We start from the raw sequence: 12,442 nt of genomic DNA, 5'->3' as shown, positions 1-12,442 counted from the left end.
TAACGGTTGTCACTCCCCCGATCCAGATAGGTTATTAAGTATTTCTTTGAAAACACTAATCATTGGCCCAGTTTTTCATTCGAGTATAAATCTAACGACAGACGAACTCAACGACAATTCAGCCAATCACATCGCTGTATTCCATTCTCCAATTCTACTTAACTTGACCTTACGTTACGTATGTATGGTACGGTACTTTGCCTCTATTTTTAACAGCATTTAAGGCTCACTTTTACCAAACGCTAAACGTATTTAAAATTGTATTTAAATCAAATTTTAAATACAGTTTGTACTGACAGACGTATGACAGGCTACTAAATACGTTTAGCGTTTGGTGAAATTCCACCTAAATGTAACATTATTAATTATACTTTTCGTTTCTTTCCAGATGCGGCAACTATGTCCTTCTCAAGAAACACTGAACTCAGGACGATGATGTTAAAAAGTGCTAGATTAGTGTTTTAAGTGAACAAAAAAGTTCCAAGATGTGTTTCAAAGGCAAGATTGGGTAGACAGAAAGCAAGATGGCGCGGAGGGGGCTGGAGGGGGAACTACTGGGATTGCTGCTGGCCTTGGCTTTCTGCATCTTGTGTCCAGACTATGGTGAGTTAAATACACTTATTTGTTAACTAGCAGTTCCCGCACGCTTCGCTTTGCCTTAAAAAAAAATCCCGGGGGAATTCCGGGATAAAAAGTAGCCTATGTTCTTTCTCAGGGTCTCTATACCTAATTTCATTCAAATCCGTTTAGTAGTTTTCGCGAGAAAGGGTAATAGACCGACAGACACAGTTACTTCCGCATTTATAATATTAGTTAGGATGACTTATACATACCATGATCCGTTATGCCCAGCATACACGAGGCTAGTTTTTCAAGGTAGGGTACCTAGATAGTGTCACGACGATAGCGAGCTGCCTTTTACAAATGATAATAGTAGCCGATTGATAAACCCAATAAAAAAACACCAATTTTAAACTTTCAAAACGTTAAATAATTTGATTTGGTAGAACTCGAGGTAGAGCTTAGCAAAATAAAATGGGACATCTTAGGGCTATCAGAAGTCCGTAGAGAGGGCGAGGACACGATGACCCTGGAGTCCGGCCATATGCTCTACCATCGCGAGGGCGACCAACTGTCCCAAGGTGGCGTAGGATTCCTCGTCAACAAGACCCTTGTCAACAACGTAGTGGAGATCAGCAGTGTGTCGAATCGGGTAGCGTACCTAGTACTAAAACTAACCGAGAGGTATTCCTTGAAGGTCGTACAGGTATATGCACCAACCTCGGCATACTCTGACACAGAAGTCGAAGCAGTATACGAAGATATCTCTAGAGCTATCAAGTGTACTGCTAAGACCCAATACACCGTTGTGATGGGGGACTTCAACGCCAAAGTGGGAGTACAAGAATGCGACGAATCGAGGGTAGGACCTCATGGCTTTGGTAGCAGAAACCAGAGAGGGCAAATGCTTGTTGACTTCCTCGAAAGGGAGGGGCTGTACTTGATGAATTCTTTCTTTGAGAAACAGCCCCAGAGGAAGTGGACATGGGCAAGCCCCGATGGTAGGACGAAAAACGAAATCGACTTCATTATGACTGACAAGCGGCACATATTCAGAGATGTCTCAGTGATCAATAGGTTTAAAACTGGGAGTGATCACCGACTTCTCCGAGGTACTCTGAATATTAACTTCAAGCTGGAGAGGAGACGTCTGGTGAAGTCGACCCTTCGTCCCACACTGCACCAAATTAGAGCTGGCAACACCAGCTTCCAGAGAGAACTACAGAGCCGATTCGAATCGCTGGAAACCACTACGGATATTGACGCGACTACAATCCAAATAGTGAAGGCTCTTCGTGAGGTGGGCCACAGACATTTTAGCATGAGAAGCAAAAGCAAGGAGTCTAAACTTTCAAGCGAGACACTCGAGCTTATGAGGCAGAGACGCGAATTTCCGTCGGCAGGTGACACTTCGTCAGAACTACGGGTACTCAACAAGCGTATAAAGAAGCTGATACGAAGAGATCTCCGTCGCTCCAACACACGCGCCATAGAAGCAGCAATTGAGCAAAATCGGGGGTCAAAAGTCTTCGTTCAGCAACTTGGGAGAAGCCACTTGACGAAGTTGAAGTCTGCAGATGGTAATATCGTTGCCTCTAAGCCGGAGGTTCTTGCCGAAATTGAAGGTTTTTACGGACAACTTTATGCTTCACACGCGCAGAAGCCTGTGGCTCAGCTCACCGATTCCAGAGCGCCACTAATACGCCACTACACTGACGACATCCCTGACGTCGACATAGGTGAGATTAGGATAGCCCTTGAGCAGCTTAAAAACAACAAGGCTCCGGGTGAAGACGGAATTACTACAGAGCTTCTGAAAGCTGGAGGTATTGCAATCCTCGAACAGCTCCAGAGGCTCTTCAATTCGGTTCTTCACAATGGCATTACACCGGAAGCATGGTCTGAGAGCGTCGTGGTATTGTTCTTTAAGAAGGGTGACAAAACCCTTCTGAAGAACTATAGACCGATCTCGCTTTTAAGCCATGTATACAAGCTGTTCTCAAGGGTTATCACGAACCGTCTTGCCCAAAAGTTAGACGAGTTTCAGCCCCCAGAGCAGGCTGGGTTTCGAAAAGGCTTTAGTACAATAGACCACATCCACACAGTAAGGCAGATTATACAGAAGACCGAAGAGTATAATCAGCCTCTGTGTCTAGCCTTTGTAGACTATGAAAAAGCCTTCGACTCCATCGAGACCTGGGCAGTTTTGGAATCCTTGCAGAGATGCCAAATCGATTGGCGCTATATCGAGGTGTTGAGATGTCTGTACAATGCCGCTACTATGACTGTCCAAGTACAGGACCACAAGACAAGACCTATCCAACTGCAACGTGGAGTGAGACAGGGGGATGTGATATCTCCGAAACTGTTCACCAATGCATTGGAAGATGTCTTTAAGACGTTGGACTGGAAAGGACATGGCATATGTATAAATGGCGAGTACATGTCACACCTCCGCTTCGCGGACGACATCGTTATTATGGCAGAATCTCTGCAGGAACTCAGCTGGATGCTAAGTGGCCTAAATGCTGCTTCCCGACGTGTTGGCCTCGGTATGAACTTGGACAAGACGAAAGTCATGTACAATGCTCACATCAAACCAGAGCCGGTCGCCGTTGGTGAGGCAACAATCGAAGTTGTGCAAGAATATGTCTACCTCGGGCAGACTATTCGGCTAGGCAGAAGCAACTTCGACAAGGAGGCTGCAAGGCGCATCCAACTGGGTTGGGCTGCATTCGGGAAACTTCGTCACATATTCTCCTCGGCCATTCCTCAGAGCCTGAAGACAAAAGTTTTCAACCAGTGCGTCCTGCCAGTGATGACGTATGGTGCAGAGACGTGGACACTGACGGTAGGACTGGTCCACCGATTTAAAGTCGCTCAGCGTGCTATGGAGAGAGCTATGCTTGGGGTTTCTCTGATGGATCGTATCAGAAATGAGGTTGTCCGTCAGAGCACTAAGGTTACCGACATAGCTGTCAAAATATGCAAGCTGAAGTGGCAGTGGGCTGGTCATATCTGCCGAAGAACCGATAACCGTTGGGGTAGACGAGTTCTCGAGTGGAGACCACGAACAGGCAAACGCAGCGTGGGACGCCCTCCTGCCCGCTGGACTGACGACCTTAGGCGGGTGGCGGGTAGTGGTTGGATGAGGAAGGCCGAGGACCGAGTGTTGTGGCGCTCCTTGGGAGAGGCCTATGTCCAGCAGTGGATGATTATTGGCTGATGATGAAATAATTTGAACAAAAATTTATTAAAAATAATAAAATAATAAAAGTTTATTTCAATAAAAAAATAGCAACAACGTTACAGACTTAATCTAGACAAAATAGGTTGAACAAATGCGTTGTGAGTTGAACCATCATAACCCTAAGCTAGGAATGATCCTGTATTATAAGGTTATGATGTTTCTCCGATATAATGAAACAGTAGTAGGTACTTATACAAAATAAATTTAAGTAACGCCGTAACTTGATTTAGGGTTAAAATATGAGTGTGTGCCTACGTTGTAAGTGTATGACTCTGAGTGTGTGTTTGTGTGTGTGTGTGTGTGTGTGTGTGTGTGTGTGTGTGTGTGTGTGTGTGTGTGTGTGTGTGTATGTGTGATGTGAGTATGAAGTAATGTTATAGAGTAGAGCGATGCAACTGATACATAGTTTATGGGAAAAGTATTTTGATTGCAAGGTATTTTTAGTTATGTTATCATGAAGTCATAGTCAGGAGCTTCTCAGTCTCTTCATATGATAAGTCTGATAGCCAGCTTTTTAATTTACATTTAATTTCAAATTTATTAAGGGGGTAAATGTGCAAACTTTTATTTATTTTATTATATACTCTCGAGCTAAGGTTATCCAATTGGCTATGGGCAAAAACCGTACGACAACTTTTTAACTCGCAAACAGAAAAACCCTGTCGTCTGTTTAGCACTTTGGCATCCAAGGGAAGGTATGAGTGGCGGCGCAACACAGTCCTGAGAAGGTATATTTGTCTCACAGTAAGGACTTGCGCTTCAGAGTATACTTTCACGGTAGCGTAGTCTCTTGGTTTGGACAATAAAACCTTCAAAACCGCTCTTTGCGCCCGTTCCAGAGAAACTATTCTGTTATACCTAAAATTTGGTAGATATACGTAGGTAAATCGTCATTTCTATTTACGAAATATAAGTTAGGTACCTATGTTATAGCTTAAAAGAAAAGTTATGCATTCAAAATCGCTACAGTCATACTTCATTTGTTTAGTCGCACTAACTAAATATAGTACTTATTTAACTAACTCTATGCGTGAGGCCCACTGTACTTGTGGACGTACTTGTGGGAAGACCTTTGCCATTTCACAGAAGGTACGACGGCCGGCGGCAATACGGCTTGAACAATTATTATCCAAGAGAAAATATTCGTTTGTGGAAAGCTAGATTACGTCACGAGCGACAATGAGTGAAAATACACAAAACCCACGCTTTTATTTAGATTAATATATGGATGTACTTACATAGACGACCGAATGGCGTAGTGGTTAGTGACCCTGACTACTGAGCCGATGGTCCCGGGTTCGATTCCCGGCTGGGGCAGATATTTGTTTAAACACAGATATTTGTTCTCGGGTCTTGGATGTGCCCGTTACATGGCAATAGGCCCGCCCCCTATTACATTGGGACTAACATAACACTCTGGCGAAAAGTGGGTGCAGCAATGCACCTCTGCCTACCCCGCAAGGGAGTACATTAGTACAAGGCGTGAGTGCGTGTTTTTTTTTTTTTTTTTTTTGTACTTACATTTTTTCACGATTACTCCGCTTTGAACCTTAATAATGACCTGCCCAAGTCTTCTTTGAAGTTTCAAGTACGGTTCGTACTAACAAACATCAAATTATGTTTTCAAGTAAGTACATATTTTTCTAAAATATACCTGCCCTTTGCGTAGGCAACGAGTTTTTGGCTCAATGCGTATCTCCAATTTTACAGGATTTTCTTTTAAAAGTATACACAGCTTTTAAGAAGTACCTACTAAGTTTTTATTTATTTATGAAGCATCGGATAATAGAATACCATCGACATTATAGGTACTATTAGACAGAATAATTCATGATTCGGGGCTAAGACTTTTTAATATTCATACAGCCGTATGTATGTCTATGTAAAATAGGCATATTTCTATCATGCTGTCATTAAAGTTATAGTGTTTCTCTAATTGACCGGTTTTAAGAGCCATCAATGTAAACAGAAGGTCAATATGGCATGGCCTAATATTGACTGAACATTCAATGCGAAATGGCCAAAGGTCAAACAGACAATGCATAATTAAATTTGATTATCCAAGTCGTTAAATGCCCGAATGAAACGCCAATGGCTTGTTTTATATTGGCATTTTTTGTAGAGCTTCAAGGTGTTGAATTAAAGGTATATTCTCGCAAAAAAATTGTGGTTCTACATACACATCTTTTTGGCCAGGACTTTTTGTATAAGTCATACTTGGTACAATTTTTGTAGAACAAAATTTGTTTAGGATGACTCCCTAAGTCACTCTGTTTTGGCTTACCAATACCAATATACCTAAACCATACCAATTTTGCAAAATCACATGGTCTTTTAGAATAATAACATGGAGTTTAGGTAGAAATAAAAAAATCTAAAGCATAATTAAGTACCTACCCGTGGACTAAAAATACCATAAAATCGCCACTCTATTTCGTGATTTTCGCGAAAGAAGGACGAACAAACAAAGTTCCGCATTGTTTTTCTTTAGCTAACAGAATATTGTGTAAACAGATTTTAAATTCTGAAACGTGGGCTTTCAATAATTTTCCGAGTTAAATTATAAAGTTTCTTGAACGGAATCGTAATTTTCGTAAGATATTGTTAAATAATGAACAGACATTTTAATGATTCATCGGAAATGTGTGTATGAATTGATTGAGAAAAGTTAGTATCTAAATGCTTTTAGTTAAAGAAAAATATTACCTAAATAAATAAATAAAAATGTATATTTTAAAGCTTGTAGCAGCTCCTGTAGTAATATAGAGGCACCACTCAATAATGACAGGTTTATAGTTTTCTAGTCTAAATTCTAGTATTGTGTCCGTTTATCATTAAAAAACTACAAAACTCTTATTTTTTTAGTTCTGCACTTTTAGTACTTCGGAGTGATGTGGTGTAGGTGTTATTAGATTTTAATCGGCGTAAATAGCCGAAGGTCCCGGGTTCGTTTCCGAGCTGAGGCAGATATTTGTTCGGGTCTTGGATGTGCCCGTGAAATGGTAATAGGCCCGCCCCCTATTACATTGGGACTAACATAAACACTGGCGAAAAGTGGGTGCAGCAATGCATCTCTGCCTACCCCGCAAGGGAGTACATTAGTACAAGGTGTGAATGTGTTTATATATTATAAAAGTAACTAAAATATATCACAATATTTGTTCTTCATAACGCTACCATAAAATGGTGACTTGAATCTCTTTTTCTACTGTGTCACAGTATCACTTCTCGAAATACGCTTGGTCATCGTATCGTGAGCATTTACGAAGTTCGCACTACAATCCGCTCAGCACCCGGGGCACGTGCGGTCATGAAGAACTTCATAACACCAGCGAAGTAGAACTCATTTTATCTTTTTACGATGCAACAAAGTTATAGTTGAGCGAGACTGATGAAACGTAACTTGGTTGGTTATTAAAATCTCGGTTGTTATGCAGGGTGGGAAAGATAGGGTGCTTTTATAGAGAATCGGGTTCCCTGTATCTACCTGTACCGGTAACCTGATTATGCGAAAGAGCTCGAACGGACCATTTGCCGGATTTTTAAATGTGCGCTTTCGCATAATCAGGTTACCGGTGCAGGTAGATACAGGTAACCCGAATTTCTATGTAAGCACCCATAGACAGCAAAGAAACCATAACTGTAGCTGAAAGAAATATCTAGGAAGCTTTTTTTTAATACCTGTTTAGAAATTGCGTTAACTTTTTTCGAAAAAACACGAGTCATTCTTACAAAAAACTTTTATGGATGCCAAACGATGCTCTTGGTTTTATTTTTAATCAAAAGTGTAAATTGATATTGCATCTATTTATAAAATAAACATTTTGTTGCCCCATGTAGCTTTTTCACCGTGTATATTCTTCGCGTCGTGTTGTAAGATAGTTTGTTGTTAGAAATATAATGGAAAATGTGTAATAGAATATCAAATTGGATGGTAAAGGTTTCTCTCTGTTCGCTTTATATTAAAGTATCTGTTGTTTTTCTAGTTAGTCAATATGATATTGGTTTGAAAGTAAATATTTTAGTTTTGCTTTCTTAGAAGGATAATGAAATGTTTTGCTTAGATTTTTTTTAGTCGTTAAAGTTACTTAGTTATGTTTCGATAAAACTATACTTTGGTATCATGGGTTTTAGTAATGCAATCATGAATATCAACATCATAATCATCCAATGATAGACATAATAGTTTTTTTAAGAAGAAGAAGAAAATATGCAAGTTTTACACCATCACAGTGTTTCTAGGCATTTAAGAAAAAAGCAAAAGAGCCCTGTAATAACTAAGCAATAAGAATCAAAATCTAAACATGTCAGACGTGCCCCGAAGATCTTAGTGGGATTTAGAATCACTTTCGTCGAGCTCGAGATAAAAAGAAATATTATTTATTAAGCCTTAAAGCTTTTTCAGAAGTAATGTATCATTTCCCGAGTCGCCTGGTGCGGGTGTAGGTAGGTATTTGCCATCTTGGATTTATTTCACGTTTTATTCATTGAGGTATGTATGTAAGTACCTATAGGTACACACAAGCCACTCAGGCTGGGATTTTATGAGTGATGAACAGTAAAAGATCCCGACGAATTGAGAACCTCCTCCTTTTTTTGAAGTCGGTTAATAAAAACAGGCGAGTCATTTTATGTAAACGACATACTAAACAACATCACCTTCATATGAATCTCATACACCTCTGACAATACCTCCCCAAAATTACAAATAATCGGATACCCGGTTAACCGCGCTGACAAACCCTAGAACTGTGTGATTGATCCTTGTTAGTCACCGAGACACCACAAACAAGAAGTCTGCTTCACTGTCTTGGGGAACTACAAACTTTATATTCATAGTTCATTCGCATTCATAAAAACTTTTCTCCCGGCAATATTTAAAAGAAATAGGTACACAAACTTCGGAACAGCACAAAGAGTCAGTGCGGGGCTTTAGCGAAAAGGCACTTCTTTAAACCACCATCCGTAATAGGATGAAAGACTGACTGAATCTACTTGGAAAATATAAAACATAAACTGGAGCCTTCTTTTGGCTGGAGTTTAAGCGTTGATCCGGGACTTAGCCGGGGCAGCGGCGGACGTGCTCCGCCTTCGATCACCGCACACATTATCCCGGGGGATTCCTCTGCTTAAGTTGGTAAATATTGGAATTTCTATATCGAGGTTGGGATGCGAGTGCGCCGTAATGAAATAACTCGGATAATTTTTCTGACGATGTGTGATGTAGAACTGTCAGTATGTGGAGGTCGTATGTCGTGGTTTTGCGCTAGTGTTTTGTTTGATGTTGGGATCTTGTTTACTGTGAACCTAGTCAGACTACTTTGTTAGATTTTCAATAGAAGGTTTATCTTAGTTTAAGAAAAAAATACTTAGTAAAAATACATTAAGTACTTTCTTCAAAAGAATTTTTTCTAAGATTCGTTGAAAAGCATTACAAGCAACAATCGCTTTAACAGTAAAATACGAATATTTCTAATATTATTTGTATTTAATAGTTCAAAACGCTTTTCGAGACACATTATGTATTCACACTTCTACATATATTAAAACAATTCCACCATAACTCTCCCTTTATCACACATCCGCAAGCTCGGAAAGCTTATAAACAGACAAATTGGCGTTTCTCGCAGCTTTAATACGGCGCTACGCTCACGGCATAAAAATTCAGAAGAGCCATTATGAAAGATCATATTTTTCTCGCGAACCGTACGTGTCACGACTCACGCCCTCGACGTAAAATTCAATATGAGTCCGTGTGAATGAATTACGTTATACATACATAGCTACGTGATCTTATTATGTTGGGAGACATGCCTTTTGACCGCTCTTCGCAGGAATTGTATTCTAAAGTGTATCTCTTTTCGCGATCTTTTACCTGCAATGAATAAGAACGCCACGAATTTCCGATTCTTTTGGAATTGTGAGAGAAATATCCTGGAATACAATCTTATTGATTAGATTGGCTCAAAGATTTTCTTCTCATGGACTGGCCACCTAGCGGTGCACAGACTGCGATGCCGCACATCCATACATTTAGATTTCACATTTCAAATCGTGATTGAAACTTTCACTAGGTCATCTGGTTGTTTATGGATAGTAATACTGTGACACTATGCTATGGAGGTGTATGGAGGTAATAATACTAGCATATCTGCTTTGAGTTTCATTAATTTCATAGAATACAAGAGTATAGAGGTAGCAAAAGCAATTTACCATCGTAAAAAAACACATTACACGAGTAACGTATAATACTATTATATATAATACGCCTCGCACTCCCCAAGCGTACTACAGAAACATAGGTTTGACTTTGAGTTTCTGGTCAGGATACTCAGAATACTGATTAGTGATTACTGGGCCGCAGCGCTTGCCAAAGGAACAGTCTGTCTCAGTGGGATTTAATATTGTATGGATATTATATCGTTGCCGCTAGAGAACGAATTAGCTATTCATCAGCCTCTCCATTGTTCCTCGGGATCAAAAGATGAACGAATTGAAATTCCAAGTTTAGTTTTCATTAGCCTTTTAACGCCTACTCGTTCAAAGAAATATGATCATTTTGTTATAAAAATTAAAAATGAATGTGAAAAACTAACAAAAACACTAAAATTACAGAAATAAAATATAAAAACTTTCAAGGTACGATTATTCTAATTGGACAGTAAATCAAGACTAGAGCTTCCGTTATTCATATTCTGCAAAAAATACCTTTTCAACGACGTATCACTCATTTCTATTGGTGCTGGTCCCAGCTTCCATATATTGGTGCCCATCATCATTTACTTTAAGATTTTTCTACTTATCTAAAATTACGATCCGAATCTATAATCTGGAATTTTTCAAATTAGTATTTCGGGAATTTTTTGCATTATTAGAGATAATTGATTAATAGTTACCCAGAAGCAAGTACCATACCTAAGCTAAATAATGTGCATCATGCATATAATATACCTAGATTATTAAAGTTAAGATAACATCATATTTTTCATCACTTAAATACTTTGAATATCCGCTTACCAGTCTAAGTGCAGTCATACAAAACGCATCTCTTAGAGGCATATTGAAATATCGTTACATTCATTTATACCTAAATATAATGTTCATATTATTTTGCTTAAAAAACATGTTTTAATATTTTAATTGAATAGGTTTTTGTCAGTAAGTATTGTTTTATGCTGGCACGCACCCAAAACGAATGTTATGGTTCTTGGCTGAAAATCTTTCTTGTAAAATTTATACCTGTTCCTTAACCATATGTATGTAGGTATCTTAACTTTTTAGGTCAAGATAAGACTATGTAGGTACTTATAGTCTGTAAGTATACTTTTGTAAGTTGGATTGAAGTGGTGTGCAATGATGTTGTATTCTGTTCTATGGAGAAAGAGATTGGAAACTTATACAAGCCATGAATGATCCTACTCCGCAGACTCGTTTTCGATCACGATGTTTACGCATTACGAGTAGCATCCAAATAATCTCATGTGAACTCCACTTTATGCATAAGATGTTTGGCAGATACATAATTAACATAATAATACACTCGCTAGAGTCGCGAGCAATGAAAACAATCCAGTGACATAATGGAACGGGAATGGCATGTGGACCTTTTTTATTTATCGTGAGTATATTAAGTTTAAAGTGCATCTTTTTAAGGTCACATTTTTAACAATAACTTCAGATTAACCATTTTAAAAACTACCCACTGAAGGTTTAGTTCACTGCATAGGTCGCGGGTATTCGCGGTGACTAAGCGTTTACAGTGAACTGCCATTATTATGGCTCACGGAAATTGCAAAAGTTTGTGTACTTTTTGCACGGCTGTAAATAAGGCCTTGCCTGTATTACAACACGTAACTCATAGTCACTAATGGCTAGGAAACCTGGAATATTGAAATTGGAGCTGGACACAATACTTTAAAAAATTTATTTAGAAAGTTGGTAAGTATTATACTGTACTTTTTTCAGTAACAAAATCAGGGCTTTCGTAGAATAAGTATTTTTTTAGTAGATAATATCTCTAGGACTATATTACAAGTCTAATACAAAATTATTGTTAGTTAAATGCTATGCAAATCGTTACACACGTAATACACGTGACCCTTAAATATAAAATAACAAATTTGAAATATAACTTAGGTCTGTACGTAAAGCAGCGCTATATACTTTAGAGATATACAGCTGGTGTATCCACGAGTAGGTTCATCGGCCTTTTAATAACCCCATATTTATAGTAAGTAAGCGAAAAAACCTAAGCTAGAGAAGCTTTTAACTTCCTACAATGGAACTAAAAACCTAGTAATAAGCGACTAGAACATTAGTTTTACAAACAATACCTAGAACAAGCACTTTGTCTTCTTGTTCCACGAACTAGTTCTTAGTAAAGAAATATGTTAGCGCGATTCTTTCTAGCTACGATGCAGACGTACTAACATACATAAAGAAAATGTATTACCTAAATACTCTGGTCTGCAAAAATAAGTTCTGTATTTTAAAATAAATATTGTTTCTAAAGTTTATTTTTGTAAAGGTGGTATTAAGCGAACGAGTGCGAGTCAAATTGTTATTCTGCACAACTTTTGCTTGATTGAACTTGAAAATTCGTAAAAATTAATACTTTTACAGTTGTTTTTA

General features: G+C 38.7%; 1 protein-coding gene across 3 annotated transcripts in view; it reads left to right on the top strand.

Annotated features, from left to right (window-relative positions):
• Positions 1-12,442, top strand: part of LOC105384802 (lachesin) — a 62,124-nt gene that overhangs the window by 31,276 nt on the left and 18,406 nt on the right. For all 3 annotated transcript variants that reach the window (XM_011555092.3, XM_038112179.2, XM_011555084.3), the window contains exon 2: positions 389-603. In XM_011555092.3, coding sequence (XP_011553394.3) covers positions 525-603 — 79 coding nt within the window. In that variant the 5' untranslated portion in view covers positions 389-524. The remainder of the gene's footprint in view (positions 1-388; positions 604-12,442) is intronic.

The sequence above is a fragment of the Plutella xylostella genome, chromosome 13, assembly GCF_932276165.1.
Source record: "Plutella xylostella chromosome 13, ilPluXylo3.1, whole genome shotgun sequence".
Lineage (NCBI taxonomy): Eukaryota > Metazoa > Arthropoda > Insecta > Lepidoptera > Plutellidae > Plutella > Plutella xylostella.
This window is presented reverse-complemented; position numbering and strand designations above follow the sequence as displayed.